This window comes from Penicillium maclennaniae (genome assembly GCF_028827695.1).
Source record: "Penicillium maclennaniae strain IBT 15551 chromosome Unknown utg000008l:1.0-3552695.0:1.0-3555053.0, whole genome shotgun sequence".
NCBI classification, from domain to species: domain Eukaryota; kingdom Fungi; phylum Ascomycota; class Eurotiomycetes; order Eurotiales; family Aspergillaceae; genus Penicillium; species Penicillium maclennaniae.
Genome location: NW_026623220.1, coordinates 537,838 through 555,161, shown reverse-complemented (window position 1 = coordinate 555,161; position 17,324 = coordinate 537,838). Strand labels below are relative to the sequence as shown.

General features: G+C 52.2%; 7 protein-coding genes across 7 annotated transcripts; 1 reads left to right on the top strand and 6 right to left on the bottom strand.

Annotated features, from left to right (window-relative positions):
- Nucleotides 1-757: 757 nt before the first annotated feature.
- Nucleotides 758-2,091, top strand: N7477_009203 (zinc-dependent alcohol dehydrogenase family protein; the record flags this gene model as incomplete). Its single annotated transcript, XM_056970864.1, has 3 exons — nt 758-1,168; nt 1,234-1,757; nt 1,914-2,091. 3 exons carry the CDS (start codon nt 758-760, stop codon nt 2,089-2,091), a joined length of 1,113 nt encoding a protein of 370 aa, XP_056817843.1.
- A 220-nt stretch (nt 2,092-2,311) lies between these two features.
- N7477_009202 (splicing factor ESS-2 family protein) lies at nt 2,312-3,956 on the bottom strand (the record flags this gene model as incomplete). The annotated part of the gene is made up of 3 exons (XM_056970863.1): nt 2,312-2,979; nt 3,116-3,775; nt 3,953-3,956. 3 exons carry the CDS (start codon nt 3,954-3,956, stop codon nt 2,312-2,314), a joined length of 1,332 nt encoding a protein of 443 aa, XP_056817842.1.
- A 289-nt stretch (nt 3,957-4,245) lies between these two features.
- Nucleotides 4,246-6,589, bottom strand: N7477_009201 (uncharacterized protein; the record flags this gene model as incomplete). The annotated part of the gene is made up of 4 exons (XM_056970862.1): nt 4,246-4,675; nt 4,773-5,491; nt 5,574-6,046; nt 6,115-6,589. 4 exons carry the CDS (start codon nt 6,587-6,589, stop codon nt 4,246-4,248), a joined length of 2,097 nt encoding a protein of 698 aa, XP_056817841.1.
- Nucleotides 6,590-9,471: 2,882 nt separating this feature from the next.
- Nucleotides 9,472-10,273, bottom strand: N7477_009200 (uncharacterized protein; the record flags this gene model as incomplete). The annotated part of the gene is made up of 4 exons (XM_056970861.1): nt 9,472-9,680; nt 9,734-9,988; nt 10,044-10,102; nt 10,230-10,273. The coding sequence occupies 4 exons, from the start codon at nt 10,271-10,273 to the stop codon at nt 9,472-9,474; spliced, it is 567 nt and encodes a 188-aa protein (XP_056817840.1).
- Nucleotides 10,274-11,849: 1,576 nt separating this feature from the next.
- Nucleotides 11,850-15,450, bottom strand: N7477_009199 (putative RNA polymerase II transcription elongation factor (Ctr9); the record flags this gene model as incomplete). The annotated part of the gene is made up of 3 exons (XM_056970860.1): nt 11,850-13,820; nt 13,871-14,539; nt 14,596-15,450. The coding sequence occupies 3 exons, from the start codon at nt 15,448-15,450 to the stop codon at nt 11,850-11,852; spliced, it is 3,495 nt and encodes a 1,164-aa protein (XP_056817839.1).
- A 419-nt stretch (nt 15,451-15,869) lies between these two features.
- Nucleotides 15,870-16,181, bottom strand: N7477_009198 (uncharacterized protein; the record flags this gene model as incomplete). Its single annotated transcript, XM_056970859.1, has 1 exon — nt 15,870-16,181. One exon carries the CDS (start codon nt 16,179-16,181, stop codon nt 15,870-15,872), a length of 312 nt encoding a protein of 103 aa, XP_056817838.1.
- Nucleotides 16,182-16,301: 120 nt separating this feature from the next.
- N7477_009197 (lysophospholipid acyltransferase family protein) lies at nt 16,302-17,162 on the bottom strand (the record flags this gene model as incomplete). The annotated part of the gene is made up of 1 exon (XM_056970858.1): nt 16,302-17,162. The coding sequence occupies one exon, from the start codon at nt 17,160-17,162 to the stop codon at nt 16,302-16,304; it is 861 nt and encodes a 286-aa protein (XP_056817837.1).
- Nucleotides 17,163-17,324: the final 162 nt, after the last annotated feature.

Below are 17,324 nucleotides of genomic sequence, written 5' to 3'. Positions count from 1 at the left end.
CATGAAGTATATTGGTAGAATAACATGGAGTATATTGGAATGCGATTCAAGCTGAAGTTGAAAGGTGGACCGAGATCGGGCCGGGAGGATTTCGGGTTGTTGTTCCTGTTCGTCCCGATGGGAGATTCCCGGAGTTATACTCAATCACTTTCTCGGGACTTGAATACGAAGATCGTGTTGCAATATGTTTGCACGATTTTCAAGTGGGCTATACATATTTCAAGGCTTATTGGAAGACTTTAGAGCATTTCTGACAGATTAACCCCGAGGTAACTGCTTGTTAGGTACGATACCTTTTCAAATCTCGCCACGGTTGTATTAAGTTATCTAGCAATGAATTCGATTTCCGCAAGTCATCTATTCATAATGTCAAGGATTCTCTATAGCAATTTCCAAGAAACATAAACTGGGGAGACCGCTCGTCGATCAAGATCCTAACAAAAGCGGGAGGCTCAAGTGCCGGTGGGATCAAATGTGGGATGCCGGACACACCAGGAAAGGTGAAGTAGATCGGTTATCACCGAAAGTAATAGTACACGATGAGAATAGGGCATCCCACCTATCCCACCATGGATTTATCAGCTACCTCGCGAATATATTAATAATTCTGACTATAAGAATACACGGCTATGATTCAAGAGAAATCTCAAACTTTAAGAGAACTATAAGAAACCTCCCAAATCACCAGGTCTACATATCTAAGAATCGAACAACCCACCAAACTATCACTTCATCCATCATTCATTCATCTATCACCATGACGACCTACAAAGCCTACCGCCGTAGCACAAATCCCGGCCGCCAGACCCTCATCCCGGTAACAGAAACGATCCCCGCCCTCAAACCAAGCGAAGTCCTCCTGCGCATCCACGCCGTCTCCCTTAACTATCGAGACGTAGCCATGATGGATGGAAAGTATCCCGTGAATGTCATCCCTCACGGCATCCCCGCCTCCGACTGCGCCGCCCAGGTCATCGAGATCGGGCCCGAAGTCAACCAATTCAAGATTGGCGATCACGTTGCCCCAATCTTCGATCTGAATAATCTCACCGGCACCGAGGATGAGATGAGAGCACTAGGTGGTGATGTGGACGGGGTATTGCGACAATTCGCAGTCTTCGAGCAGGATGTCCTGCTCCATCTCCCCAAGTATTTATCCTGGGAGGAAGTATGTACTCTATATGATCCATAGGAATTTGGGTTGAATATTCAGTAGCTAATCCATAAAGCTAGGCTTCATGTATACCCTGTGCTGGAACCACCGCCTGGAATGCCCTCGCAATGCCCCGATCCCACGGCACAGCTCTCCTACAAGGTCTCTCATCCCATCCCATCACAATCCAGACCTTTATAACCCTACCAAATACAACCCCTTTTATACTGACCTATACCCAAATCCCAGGAACCGGCGGTGTAAGCATCTTCGCTCTCATCCTGTGTCTAGCAACAGGCATCCACCCGATCATCACATCCTCCTCCGACAAGAAACTCTCCCACGCCCACTCTATCGGACCATCGGGCTCCATCTCTACAATCAACTACACCACCCATCCAAATTGGGACGAAGAAGTCCACCGCCTCACAAAGCGCGGCGTAGACATCGTCATTGAAAATGTAGGCGTGACGACGATCTCCAAAAGTCTCGCGAGTCTCGCGAGAAGAGGTCTTGTATCTATTGTTGGATTTTTGGGCGGATTTGAGGCCGCACAGGTTCCTGATCTGATGGGGCCGACTCTGAGGAAGAGTGTGACAATTCGGTAGGTGGTTTTCTGTTTCTTTTTCTTTTTTCTTCTTTGATGGTTTGCTGTACATTTCTTGTTTGACTATGTGGTCTTTCTTTCTTTCTTTCTTTCTTTCTTTTTTAATACTTTTCACTTGATACGAAAAAATTAGTGCTAACAAGGACTTTGTAGGGGTATCTCGGTTGGATCGAAGATCGATCAGAAGAATTTGTGCGACTTCTTGAATGAAAAGGAGGTTTCGCTGAGACCACTTTTGGATCCAAGAGTTTTCTCTTTCGAGGAGAGTCAGGATGCTTTTGATTATTTGTATGCTGCTAAGCATACGGGTAAGGTCATTATCAGGATGTGAGGTTGGTTTTGGAAGGTGGGTGAGTGTGGGGTTGATTTAAGACTGTCATTTTTATTAAGGGAAAGTGTCAGGAAAGTCGTGGATCTCAAGGGTCTTTCTTCTTCTTATGTTCAAAATTGTATTTGATAGCTAACAATGAAACATTTACTCATCTATCGTGCATGGAAAGTAACAAACGCCCCCGTGGTATTCGGTATAAAATCATAGTCATTATGCATAATCACTTCCGTCGCGGTGTCGGAGTCCACATATTCCCTAACCCCGACTTCGATGTCGACCCCGAAGCTCTCGGCGTACTCCCGACCTGGTTCAGTAGCTTCTGCGCAGCTGGAGTCAACATCTTTGAACCAGCCGAGGAGCCAGGCGTTGGGCCAGACCGCAGCCCAAAATCAATGCGCGGGCTACTAGCGAAGCGTGGTGTCGCGATAGGCGTCTTGGTAGTCCGCGCAACCTTCTCGGTGCGTTTATTCCGCGCAACGCGATCAACCATGCGGTGGTGTAGTGCTTCGCGTTTGCGTGTTTCGCCGATCTGGAATGGATTTGGAGTGGAGTCGCTGGATCCCAGCAGGCGCCAGTCTGCGTCGAGAGAGCCAGCGGGCTCGGTTTGAGGTTCAGGTTCATCTTCATCGACGAACGCGTAGCCGTTGACGCGGGGAGTTTCACTGCCTGCGAGTGCGGATGCTGCTTCGGACTCGCCAAGACGCGGGCGGCCGGCGATGGCATCTTGGATGGCGGAGAGAGATGGAGAGGGCGGGACTTTGTTTGTTGCATCTGCGGCGGCTGCAGCGTCGGCGTCTAGGAGGCGTGTGTTTTGGTATAGTGTGCGCTTTGGACCTGCGCGGGAGGCTGCTTCGGCTTTTTGTTGCAGAGTTTCGTGCGTCTCCTCGACTGAGGATGGAGAGGAACATGAGCGTGTTGTCAGGGCGAGAATTCCAGGCATCTGGCCTAGCAGGGCGTGCCCCGAGGTCGGTCTTTACAGCTGGTGCGTCGTCTTTCCTGATGAGAGCCGTCTGGGGGTTGCCACCCTGCGCGGCGATGCGCTTGGCTTCACGCTGATGATGGGCGATTTGTCGCGCAGACGGAACCTTATTCTGATTCCATAGCCAGGCGTACTTCTCCCTCTTCTTCGTGTTTTGCTTGTCCAGAACCTTATTGAATGATTCGTTGTCTTCGCTGGTGTACTTCGCCTGGAACGCGAGCAGTCCCATGTTCGAAACATCAGGAATCTCCAGGTCATTTCTATCTGTAGCAGTCGAAGCAACAGACATAAGGGTATCTCCTCCCCAACCATGGGGAGTTTGATCTGCTCGGCCGGGCACATGCTGTGGCGTCCCAGCGACAGACCCAGCGTCTGTCTTTCGGCGCGCATTGGATCCTGGCGTTGGAGTGCGCATGACACTGGCGAGCCTTTTCTTGGAACTTGTGATCCATTCTTTATCCTTTGACTCGAGAGCGTCGAGGTATTCCTGCTTGGCCTGAGTCTCTAGCAAGCCTGGGAAAAAGTCGCGGGCGATGATGTGGGAGAGGGCGGATGTGTAGACATCTTCATCGAGGACGGTGGCAGGGCGTTTGATTCTCTTGGGCGCTGGAGGCGGCGCCATAAGCTCGCCCCCGATCGCTTGGCCAGCGCTTGGGACGGAGGGGATGCCATGGTGGGTTTGAGTTGAGGTGGTCAAAGGTGAAGCTGAGATAAGATATAGCCTTGGAGGTCATATGACCAGCCAGGGATGCACTCCACCTCGATCCCGTTTTACACAAAGTACGATACCAGATCTATACGTGATGCGCTATACAGCTTGATGTTTCTAGGAACAGGGTCTTGACTTATGGCTCAATCAGATTCAAACACCACGGTATTCACCCATGGCTTTCTATGGTCACAACGAAAGAAACAGATAGCGAATGTTCCAATCCATCCCTTCCCAACCCTCTTTTCCAGTGCTTTTTGTCCCAGGGCCAGACACCAAACCCAGAAAATCGCCCAGAAATGCATCGAAAAAAAAATGAAAACAATGAGAACGTATCACAAAATATGCAACAAGGCTGACAGATATAGGAAAAAGATCGTGGATTCGTGATGGCTCTATCCGAGGAAGCGAGCGGGACGGCAGAAGTGTGCAAACAAGATATTTTTGCGGATAGAGCAGAGGAGCCTCAGTGGGCTGTGGGGAACAGAGAATAGGATGATTTGCGAGTCTTCTTCGGGCGGTTTGCGTTCTTAGATGGGACCGAAGGGAGAGGGAAATCGGCAGGGTGGACCTCTACCTCCGAGATGGACTTGGCCCGGTCATGGGTCGAAGAGGAGAGACTCAGGTCGGAGGTGGAGAGATTGTTGCTGCCCGCCTGGAACAGCAGATGAGCCTCAAGACTCTTGGTCTGGCGATGGTGAGAAGAAGGGGGCCGACTGAGAGTTTCACTGGCGGTCAACCGATCGGTGGGCATCAGCTCGCGGCTGTTAGAAAGACTGTGAATCAGCTCCGGCACACTGGTGGTGGATACGGAAGACCGGTGTTTGCGGACGATGGAGGCTGCACGGGAGAGCATCAAGCTTTCCTGGGAGTTGCATTTGCTGATGGGCGAGAAGCTGCTCCGGGGACACGGGGTTATCAGAGGCTATCATTCCCTGATGGAAAGGAAAGTGTTGGTCTGATTGCGCATCGGTTGTGATGTAGTCCTCGTACAGAGTCTCCTGATTGATCTGCTTGGACAGGGTGGACGGCAAGATTGAGGAAGTAACAGGCTGGAAGTACTCGCCCGTGCGTCCGGTCATGAAATCCCGCTCGAATTCAGTGGTAGAAGGAGTGGCAGCCGAGTGCAGTGTTGATGAACGTGCTGGACTAGGATCCAGATCCGTCGTGGGAAGTGTGGAGGTGCTCAGTCGACTGGGCTGCAGAGGGCGAGTCCTGGGAGCTCCGAGTAAGGACTCGTCACTACAAGCCACGCCGATTTTGGGACGCTGAGCTTCTTCGAGAGAAGTGCGTGACCAATCAAAGTCGGAAGTGGATTCGGCTGCATGCTCATAGCAGTAGTCGATATCTGCGTCCCACGAATCGTATAGTTCATCCCCATACGAAAATTGGCGAACGCCCGACCTGCCTGGGGGAGTGATCTCCCCATGAGCAGTAGGGGATGAGGCGGGAAGGGTTTGAGGGAGAGTCGGCGAACCAAGAGCTTCGGAGAATTTTCGCGATAGTTCCTCGGCCACAAAAATCGAAAGCGGTTCCTTGGGAGGCATACTGCATGAGCGAGGCTCAACCGTCCCTGGACTGACCTGCGATGTGGAACGGGAGTGGGCGTAATCAGTGCTTCCCCCGGGGCTGTCCTCCCACAATCGAGTGGCTTCCTCCTCCTCTGGTACATCATCCAGGCTATAGTGGCTGCTCATGGAGTGTGCCCGCGGCTGTTGAGTAATCAGGTCCGGGCCGAATTCCAGTCGTGTGGAGGGATTGGACTCCATGTAGTCAGGGAAAATCTGACCCGACGAACAAACCCAAAATCTCGTCAATTGCACGAGGCGCGGGCTCATCATTTTCCGATTCATTTTCCGGGACGCTTTGGGGCGGGGGCGGGGGCGTTGTCGGGCATGATCGGGGGTATCTCGAAGCCGGGCGTGAGAAGTTCTCAAAGGTGCGAGATTCCCTTTGAGCATGACTGGTGGGACTGATCGAGCCCGACGCCGCAGGCGAATGTGGCGGACTCTGAGGAGCAGGCGCATCAACCGTGGTGGCGGTGCCATATGCGGCCAAGTCTTCAGTAGAGAAATTGCGGAAGTGGATGTCGTCGGCACGGATGCCCTTCAGGACAGCTTCGGGCCGTTGAGAGGCGCGAATGACAGAAAATTCAGTGACGAGATCGTTCTCACGGGTCAATTCCAATCCCTGAAACTGGGAGGGGCTCGTATGGGTCAAATGGTGGAAGTCGAATGGGTCGGAGATGAGGCTCTTCATGCGTTCATCTACATATGATCAGTCAACTTGAAATTCGAAACTTCATTGTGATGCGCCTCAATCATCCACTACTTACGATTGTCAATGCGCCGGGCACGACGGCCAAACTTATCAGATTTATCCATCTTGGGTTGCTGGGCCTCCCGATCAAATTCGTCTTCCTCGTCCAGCGTGGCGACGATATTGATCTTGCTGCCCTGACGGCGAAGAATGCGGCTTCCACGAGCGAGAAACGAGCGTGAACGATCCTTCTCCGAACGCATGCCGAGAGCGGAAGTAGTCCGCTCATCCTGCGACGGGACGGAGCTATCGCTGGTCATGGAGGAACCGGGCGAACGACGAGACGAGGTGGACGTGGTCGTATTACTGCGGGAGCGGCCACTAAACACGGACAGCCGCCTGGGACTATCCGCGTGTGCCGTGGACCTCGACCGAACATGAGACATATGGTCGGGGGGATCATTTGATGAACGGGTGGACGGAGGGTCGCTGTGCCCGTCCTCCTCCCACTGGCCAGTCATGCCAGGCGAGAAAGTTGGCTGGGGATGCATGATGAAGAACTGCCCCCAAGTTAAGTAGTGAGATGGGACGACAGCACCTGTTTCATGATAATCAGGAAGAGCATGCACCGCGACAGCGACGGTTAGAGGACAGAATGGGGGAGCAAGCGACCTATAACTAAAACGAGAGTTACGATACCAGACGCGATACACGGGTGGAGCCGTTCAGGGGCGATGGATTGTCCAGTCCAAGCCCCAAATGTCCCGGTGTCCTAGTGTCTCCAGCTCCCGTTGCACCACCGACGCAGAATTGGCTTCTGTCAAAAGCTAAGCTTAGCTGAGGCTAGATCTCGACCCCCTCCCCTATCTCCATCGATTTTCGATGCTACTGATCCCCGAGAGCTTCGAGATAGATCAATACGGATAATAATCAAATGAGTTGACAGATCCGCCCAATTCTCCCGTTCCATGGTTCTCGATACCCAATTTGGAACGGAGTCAACGAGTTTTAGTGCGTACCATGCACCAGGGGCCTGGGGCCTGCCTGAACGTGTGTTTGAACGTGGGGTTCCGCTTAACCCGGTTCAGTAACAATCAGCGTGCGTTACCAGCCCATACAGTGAGTACATTTTGTACGGGCCTAGGTACGGGGCCCAGGTACCTTACAGGTGAACCCATTTTCTGACGTTCCATGGATCCGATCCCATGGAATCCCAAGGTTGAGGATGGGATTCAGGGCTAAGGGGTATAGCGAGGAATGTGAAATATGCAGTCGAATACTACCGCACTATATCCTATTCCCGACGATTCGTCTGAGTGCTCTTCCCCCGCGCCACTAGCGCAGCCTCGGCTGCTAACGGCTTTGGTCTCGAAATATCTCGTTTTCGCCAGGGGGCCCCGTAACTAAACTTAGTGCTTGGTGCCTCCTCTGTAGGGCTTCGATCGAATCTTCTCAGTGGGGATGATCTCTGTCCGTCTCTCCTAATCTAGAAGACAAGCGAACGTGATCTATGCTCTTATCGGGTCGGAGGCGGCCGGTCTTTATTTTCTCTGGCCCTTGCCTGTTCTCTTCCCCCCTGTCCACCCCTGTTGATGCAGGTGCAATTGCCCTCGGAACGCACCGATGGGAGAACACTGAGGCGTGTCTCAGACTCGGAGTCCGAAGATTGAGTCTGGAGCTTTTGAGCTTGTGGCTTGTAGCTTGTAGCTTGTAGTTTGTAGTTTGCAACGTGTAGCTCGTAACATGTCGCGGATAGGACGTAGCGTGTAGCATGTAGCCTCGGGGGAGGCTTACTGATAACAGACGAGTCGAGTCCGACTGAATGGTAAGATAGAGATGCCAGCCAAAGAGGAGTCCAAAGCCCTACGGATTCAAGCCGACCATCGTCATGCTCAGCCGTTCCCTCGTGTGCGCGAGGGGGACTAAGTGGGACCCGGGCGAGTTGATCGAAACAAGGGAGGACCCCCCCCAGTCGAATCACCGACTCTACATCTCGTACAGAGTATACGGCGTGCACATCACACAGTAAGTGCTGGTACAGCGCTGGGCGTTGGCTCCGTTCTCCTGACGATCCCCTCGTCTAGAACACTCGGTGACGCCCAGGACCGGGCTCCACTGTTTAACCCCCCCCCGTGAAGACATCGTCTCGACGATCGAATTCTGAACCTAACCGTTTGAGAAGGTCCGTAAGTCTGTCCTCGGGCATCCTCTCCTGTCGTCATGAGCCCGGGCCCCACAGGGAGCCAAAAAGCCCCGAATTTTGCTGTTGATGTTTGAAGTTGGAGTTATTCCGTGTTTCCAATGACCTCGATCTCAATCCTATGGCGTGGTTTGGGGGTCTGAGGCCCGGACCCCGTAAGCCCTAATATTCACATGGCCGCTTCCTGCGCTTCCTGCGATTCCTACAGTTTCTACGATTCCTGCGCCTCATGCAGGTACGGGGATGCTCTCCCCCGAGGCACAAATGAACGTGCAGATGCAAATGCGCCTGCGCCTGCACACCCGCAATGTAGCGCAGGGCCCTCCGATCTGAGAAATCTGGGAAATCTCAGGAAATCTGAGAAATCTGCGTTCTCCGAGACGAGGCACGCGTCCCAGAACGCACGGACAACGGGGCTTGAGATTGAATGGGTTCGCACGGCACGCGATCTACAAGAATAATTTCACGAACGAGTTCACCGGCATTTCCTCAAATTGGCACGGGGAGGAGCAAAGCCTGGACATAGGTGAGAATCAATGGCGATGGCGAGAGTGGGCTATGCGGCCGGTGTCGCTTCACCCGTGTAGAGATGCCCCGATGCTTCGATTGCCCCGAGACAGCAAAGTTCTTCCTCCAAAATTGAATCAATCAGGAGAGGCGATCTCCGTTGGTGTGGTGTCATGCTTGCAGGGCGCCAAATCTACGTGTGTTACGAATCCTACCTGTTCCAATTTCAGTTCTATTTCCATAGACATTTCCATTTCTATTCCCAACTCTTCTTTTCAATTCTGTTTCCATTACGAAACCGGGTATCGGCAATGTTCCCAAATCGAAGGAACCTATTTATGGAGATGTTATACGCGTGGACCTCGTGGGCCTCATCGTAGTAGCCGACGGTTGCCGGACCCTCCTCTAGGCTACACGCTATCGATTGATTGCCACGATCGCGCCTCCATAGTCGCTCCATCTAACGGTGATCTACACTTATAGTTCAGTAGCTTAATGCCTGTTAATATATTTCACACTGTTCCATTGTTGCTTCAGAGGACATATGGTTTCCTTATCAATTTGATGTTTCCCAAGCCCAGTCCTCCAAGAACACAAAGAAAAGGGAGAAAAAAAGAAAAGCCTCCAGGTGATTACTGAATCATATCAATGTTGTGCGGCAGAGCCGGCGGCTAAGGTAAATACCATCTTATTCCTCTATATCACTCTTGAAGATTCAAAGGTGGTCTAGAGATTGGTGATATCGAGGACCGGGGTGCCAACCTTAATGGGACCAATGAAGTCGTCCTGTGTGTTCTCGTCGCGCTTGATGCTGCTGCCACTGCCACCGTTGGAGTTTCCAGAGCCGTTGTCGTTACCCAGGATCCCGACGTCGATCAGGTCGTTGTCGTTCTCGACCGTGTGTCCCTTTTCCTCGAGCTCGAGCTCGCCCTCGCCTGGTCGGCCTTATTCCGGGTGGTGTTCTCGGTGTCCTCGCCAACTTCATCACGCTTAGCGTTCTTGACACCAGCAACATGGCCGTCGCTTCCAACCAAGGTAGCAACAACAACATGATCGTCGGAAAGATGAGCGTTCTTGACGCCAGTCACATCCCCATTGCCGAGGGCCAGAACGCCGGCGCCAGTGCCACCGGTCATACCAATCTCATTTGAGCGGAGGCTAGTAGCACCGGCAAAAGCGGTGGCCGCGAAAAGAGCGGCGCAAGTATAAGAGTAACGCATGGTGAGGTATGCCTCGTGGGAAACTATTCACAGTCAGCATTGAGCACTGACATCAACGTATACAATAGCGGAACTCACCTATTGGAAGGAGGTATGTCCGAGAATACGGAACTGCACCACGGGAAGGAACTGACCGTCTAGGACACTCACATCTTTTAAATGTTTCTCGCGATTCACCGTTTCATCAAACGGGACAGATCAAAAAGAAATCAAAAAAGGAAGATCTGACGTGATTGCACATCCAATAGCTACGCTGCTGCATACAGGCAGAGATCCCGCGAACCACGAAGCTTCACGGGCGATGACATGGTTTCCACCATAGGAACAAGACGCGGATAGCCCAATGGGAGTAAACCATGCAGACAAGCTCATAAGCTCGGAGTTTGTGTAGGGAGCTCTGAGGGTCTGTTCCGGATATCAATGGATTCCGTGGGTATTTCTAGCAGAGAATAGGGTGGTAATAGGTTGAGAGTAGAGAGAAGTTCTCGGAAGATTTCATTGACGATCACTTACAGATGCGAAAAGCAGTGCCGCAATGGATGGTTGCGCTGATGTCATGCATTTACCTAACCACCGCGTCAAATATAGGACAACAATCAGGAAGATAAGAACATAAGATATGATATAGTTTATGCGAACAATTCAATTGCAAAGTCTAATCTCATCTATATCGTAAACTTTCCTTCTCGGAACGCCACTATAAACTCTCCCAAAGTCATGTTTAAGCTCCACCGCCCTTCAACCTTAAAACGGATAAAGTTACCAGCACCAATTCCATGCAACATTAGTCACGCCTACGGCATTCCACTGTTTACATTCATCTCCAAGCGAAAAAGAAGAATCCAAACTATCGGACCCTCCGAGTCGGGCTAGCTGGCTCTATAAAGTCGTACTGGAGCCAGACAAGGGTGTCGTTCCGTGGTCTGAAAGGGTTAGAATGTTGAATAATCCCTGATTAGGGGGTGAATTTTTATACTTTGCATTTGCAGGTACACAGTGAAGAGAACTAGTCTTTGTGAGGTGGAAGAATAGTTCTCGATTTCGTATCCGGCGTTGATTCTGACTCTTCTATTTCGGCCGGGGTAGGTAGATGTGACGACGATCTTGATTAGGGGACACGGTAGCCTGGGCTGTTCGTGGAGCACTAGAGCGTTTGAATCTTATTTCTCAATGTAGAGGTTTATTCTCCAGTGACGTGTGTGTATGCGACTGGAAAAGAGAATGACTACTTGTTCAAACGTGCGCTAGTTTAACTACGACTCCCAGACACACGCCAAGTCATACCAGTTACCTTACCTCCAATAACATACATACTCCAAACCTCCAATGTCACCAGTACGAATACATAGGCAATAAATGATAAGCCCTAAGTCTACTGCATACCTTAGCCCGAGCCGAGTACAACGCACTAATGCACTAATGCGCCGTCGCGGGACCTAGTTTGCGCCGATTCCCGGCCGCGGCAGGGCTAAGCTCGGAGCGTTATCTCGCATGCCGAATGAGAAAATTACTTGTCAGATTGGCCTCGATGCAATATCTGCATATTTGAGGCGTCATGTTTCGTGGATGTTTTGGGAGCTGAAGGCGTGTACGGTGTATGTAAGAGCTTGGTACCGTACCTAGATGGCGAATGGGGGGGCTGATTTGTGCGACGTGGGACACGAACCGCGTTATCGTTGGCATCTGGCCAAATGCTGATACATCACTTCCAATTGTCCGGGTGTTTACCATACATTTTGTTCTGTGCACAAGGTCTAAATATCCAATTCAAACTATAGGCTAATTACACAAGGGTTTGAAGCACAAAGTGTTCATTGCAGATCACCGAGTTTGCCATTCCAACGCCGCAAAAAAGTAAGAATCAAAGGTGTGGTAATGTAGCAATCAGTCCTGCATCTCCGTGTCTCCCTTTTCCCCGAAAAGTTCCTCTTCATCCTCTACGGCCTTGGGCTCTTCCTCTTCCTCTTCCTCGTCGTCATCATCCGCAATACGACGGGATGCCTTTTCGCGTCGACGGGGAGCTTCCTCCGCCATCGGCTCGTCGCCGAATAGATCATCCTGCCCTTCGCCTGGAGTCGGAGCATCTTCTTCCTCGTCTGAATCGACGACGCGCTCACTGCTCTTGAATTTGTTCGATGACGCCTTGGGAGCGGTAGCCTTACCGCCAGACCTCCGCTCAAGACGACGGCGCTTCTTGGGTGCGGTCTCGGTATCGCTTTCTGGCTCGGCGCTGTGCTCGGCCTGATCCTCATCATCAGCGATAAAGTCGTCGCCGCCCTTCTTCTTGCGCTTGGAGGCCTGCTTCTTCTTCGTGCGCTTGACCTTGTCACCCTGGGAGTCGTCTGTGAGCTCTGCTTGTTCACGGGCACGCTCGGCCTCGGCGCGTTGAGCAGCAATCCGCTGAGTCTCTTCGAGCATTTGCTGGCGCTCTTCGGCAATACGCCTCTTGCGCTCCATCTCGACTTCATGTGCCTTGCGAAGCTCCTCCTCGCGCTTCTTCTGTGCGGCCTCGCGGGCTTCGCGGGCCTGTTGGAGCTTGGCGGCGTTCTTCTCCTCGTACTCCTTCTGGCTCTGCATGGTTCGGTCCAGCTGTTTGCTGATTGTGCGACCCATGTTGGCACGCTGCTCCAGAGCTTGGCTGGGGTAAGGGGGGTTCTTCTCCTTAGAGATACGGTCGAAGGTCTCAATAGCCTCCTTGAGACCTTCGGCGGCCTCCTGCACATCTTGAAGGCTCTTTTGCGTGGGTTGCAGGCTGTAAGCCAGAGAGGCGATCTGGTTCTGCACAAAAGCGACGTTGAACTGCAGATGAAGTTGATTTGGAGAAACTTCTCGGGCACGCTGGGCGTAATCCAGAGCGGTCTTCATTGCAGCCAGGTTCATCTCTTGCTTGCCCTTGAGCCACCACACACGGCCGAGACAGGCCAGGATCTGAACATCACGCGAGCGGTCCTTGGCCAGGGCGGTCTCGTAGTGCTCGATAGATCGCGAGAATTGGCGAAGCTCAGCGTAGACATGGCCCAAATTGAGGTAGACGCTGGCGTCTTTGAGCGTGTCGCGGATCTTGGAGAAGATCTGCACGGCGGAGCTATAATCCTTCTTGTCATCAACGAGAGCGATAGCAATACCCTGCGCCGCGTAGGCATTCTTGGGGTCCAGCTGTAAGGCCTTGTCGAAGAATTCAACGGCCCGTCGATAAGTAGTGCGGCGCTTCTCCTTCTCCGCCTCTGTCTCGCGACGCATGTCACGGGCCGCGAGGAGATGCACATTGCCCATTCCCGTCAAGGCATAACGGTCATGCTTATCGTGGTACTGCAGGGTATGTTTGAAGTGGCGTTGTTCCTGATCCTCGGCGAGGTTGACCACACGCTTCTTGGACTTGCTGAGATACCAGCCGAACAAAGCACGAACCTCCAAGTTGGACGAGTCCGTTTCGTACAGCTTGCCCATCTTCTTCGGGCCCTCGTCCGTGGGGCTTTGGCGCAGAGCAATGTAGGTAAGTCGTGCATTGGCCTCGGTGTAGTTGCTGTGACGTTCCAGAAGCCCCTCATAGACCTTTTTAGCTTCGTCCCACATGTCTGCTGCTTCATACGTGCGTCCCAAGTTGTAGCTGATGGTCGTGACAAGGGCGTCGTTGTCAGATCCGTCTTCTCTCTCCTCTGACTGAACACATGCGTTGAGTGCAGACTGGAACATGCCACGAGCAAGGGCAATCTTCTCATTCTGGTAGAGGAAGCAGCCCATGTTGTTGAGAAGCTGCGGCGGCAGGCTTTCACGAAGAGCAGCCTTCAAATCATCCGCGTTGTCAATATCCGGACGAGCGCTCTCAGGAATACCGGCAATTTGAAGTTCTTCCAGCTGGGTAAGGCACTGCATGCTTTTATCCGGAGCGCTGCTCTCATAGAGACGAGCGAGAGATACACCAGAACAGACTCGTCTGGTGTCAATTTCAGCTTCTCATCCTTCCACATCGAGCGAACAGACTCCAAAAGACCAATTGCGCGCTTGATCTCGGATGACTTGTCGTCCTTGCTACCCGATTTCTGGAGAGCAAAGATTTCCTCGGCATGCAGCGCTGCCAACAGGATCATGGCTTCTGGGTTCCTAGACTGCTGAACAATTTTCTCCAAACGGAACTTGGCACCGTCAAAGTCCTTGTTTGTCACCTGCATCTGCACGGCGCCGAATTTGGCGGGCAGGTAACCCTTATCACCACCACCACGAGCTTGGTCGGAGCGGTTGTAGAACTCCGCTGCTTTTGTAACATCACTTTCGTAATGAGCCTTGCGGCCAAGAAGATACCAGCCATCACTAGCAATGGGCATCACGTCTGTGTGTTCGATAGCCTTGCGGGCAAGGGTCTCAACCGTCGGGTATTGCTTGCGCAAGAGGAAGTAGCTACCGAACAGGGCGCAGGTCATAGGATATTCCTTGTCCAGCTTGAAAGCCTTCTGTGTATACTGAGTCATGGCCACCTTGTAGAGCGAGCCGAACATAGGATCTGTGGTGGACCGACGGGAGCTATCGTAGAGGTAATACACGGCGAGGAGGATGTTGGCGACCTTAGATTCGGGGTTCTGTTGGAATATTTTAATTAGCAAAACTCATGACAGGACATGGAAATGGAACGTACAAGCGCGAGCGATCGCTCCCACGCAGTCTTGGCCTGGTCCTTGAAGCCCAGCTGCCACAAGCAGCAGCCAAGACCAATTCGAGGATCGGGGTCGGTGAGGTGAGGCACCTTCAACAGAACCTTTTGGTAGCCATCAAGAGCCTCCGCGTATCTTCCCAGCATGTAGTGTGCACGAGCACGGCCCAGAATAGCCATGATATTGCGGCCGCCGAACGCTTTTGAAGATTCATCAAAGCACTTCAATGCCTGACGCAGAGCCTCCGCTCTTTCTGAGGTATCAATGGCACCTGGGCGAGCAGCCCGAGGAGGATATAAAGAGGCGCGAAGAAGACAGAGGACACCACGCGCTAGGAACAGAGGCGGGTATGCCGGGTTCAGACGCGACGCCTCGTTCAAGGTCGAGGTCGCGAGCTGCAGGTAGTGATCCTTAGTCTTTGCTTCTGAGTAAAGTTCACCTTCAGGCGCGACTCTCGGGGCCTGACGACTCTTCAGCATCAGCAGCCAGCAAACCCAGCCCAAAAGACCAAGTTTCTCTTTCGTGGCCCCGTGGGCCACGGAGGCCAGGCCCTTATTCAAAATATCAATGGCATGATCGATTTGCTTTCGCTTAGCATAAGCCAAGGCGATGATAACCCAGAAATTCTTGGCAGCTCTCTCATTTTCCAATAGTGTGCAAAGCTCGGTCGGATCTTCGGGGAGGTCGAGGAGGCTGACTTCGACTTCGCTGTCGAAGCTGGAGGCGGGAATATCAATGGCGTCAGGGATATCGGAGAAACGAAAAGAAGCCATTGAGGCTGTTGGAGGCAATGCGTCTCCATTCAAGCCATTGGCGTGGCCATTTTCGAGGGACGCCATGATTGCGACTTGCGCCGGGAGTGAGCGAGGATGAAGAGGGTCACCGGGATGCGACTGGATGAAAGAATCGTGGAGGGCTCTCAACTCATGATCAAGCGAGGCCCAGCAATGGTATTGAAGGGTATGTGTCTTGTACTGATATTCGAGGCTGGAATTCCCCTGTGTCGCACCGTAGACGCGCAAGTGATTCGGAGGTGTCGCAGTCGCGGTACTGGTTCAGTTGAGAATTGGTGAACGCAGTGGCTGGAGAGCACCGCCACGGTGCGCCACACTAGCTTTACAATTCTCGAGCCATACCTGGGAACCTCATTTTAATTCATAAATGTAATAACGATATTTTTGAGAATTGCACATGCTTCTAGGTATCTTCGTCTCTCGTTATGCTGCCAAATCCCAACATTAATTACGTGTCATGTCAATCAGCCGAACCAGCTGTTCATAAAACGACACAGACACCCGAGTCCAGCCAGAACCATGAAGATTTTGCCAAGCTCCGCCCAGTGGTGCAATCGAACATGAGACTCGATATAGCCAGCTGAAATTGTGAGTTTTTGTTCCGGAGTAGCTGATTTGGCTTCAATAGAACCAGCCAATTCGGAGGGAAATCTGCCCGTTCCAAAATAATGGTCCATGAGCTGGTCTTTCTCCGCCCATCGGGCGATCAACCAGGCCTCGAACTCCTTTTGGTCGTCGAGAGGAATATCTGAAATAGCGAAGCGTCTCCAGTGCATGTTGACCGAGGTTGGAGGACGTCCCTGTCCGTAGGTCGAACGGAGAGTGAAGTATTTGTCAGGATAGCTTCCCTTACTAGAAGAAGGTTAGTGGAAAGCGAGCTATGAGCCAGTTTCAACTTACGGAGGGCCTTCATAAGCAATAGTAGAGTCGTAGATCCAGTCTACGGTGCCTCGCAATTGTTGTAGACAGAAGAATAGCCCGGTCGATCGAGGAAGGATCATGTGCTTGAAGGAAGCGAGGTGTTGCTTTGCACCGAATGCATCGCTCTTGCGTTTGGTGTTCATTGAGAGATTGGTGCCCTCCGGAAAGATCAGCAGCCACATTGGATCATATTGTGGCTTGCCAGAGTGTGAGCCACTGTGTTGGCCTTTGAGCTTCTCTAGACGATACTGGAGCCGAGGCTTGTCCGATTGCCATTTCCGGGCCATGAAGATAAACCCGTAGAACATCATGCCCTGGCCAATGACCGGGATGTATTTGAGCGACTCCTTCAAAATGATGTAAATACGACCGTGCATAACATTGGTGTATGCAATCCACCACAGATAGATCCAGTCGGTGTAGACCTGGTGATTTGCGATCACGACTATACGTTCTGGAAAAGTGGTCTGTAGCAGGCCATCTTCCGACAGATGGAGCTGACCTCGTACACTCTCGTCGCCGCTGACTCGACACAGAGTCGGAGCACCCCATTGGGTGAGGGCTGTTATCATCAATCCGAAGCACTGTTTTGTATAGGCCATGTAAGAGTAGAAGAAATTCTTGTTGATCAAGTATAGCGGGGAGCCGATCAGTTGGGTCACGAAGACGACGATACAGCATCCGTTGAACCAAGCAGCAAGCAGAAGCGATCGGAGTATCTGCATGGTAATGCCATGTTTGAGTCCTGGCTCGGTGGGAGGTTTACTCGAATGCTTCAAAAGCTGGCTAGTTTCATCATTCGAAGGCCTGCGCAGGCGAGATTCGGTTGAATCCATGGTCGCGTGCTTCGCTTCTAACGAGGATTGTCCTGACTGAGCTGGATTGGGGGACCAGCGCACCTGGGGAGCAGTAACAGCCCACCAAGAGTCACAGAGTCGGGAGACGGCGGATGCGGGATCGACAGTGTGGCCTCGGTTGCAGCCCTGCACTGAAAGGAG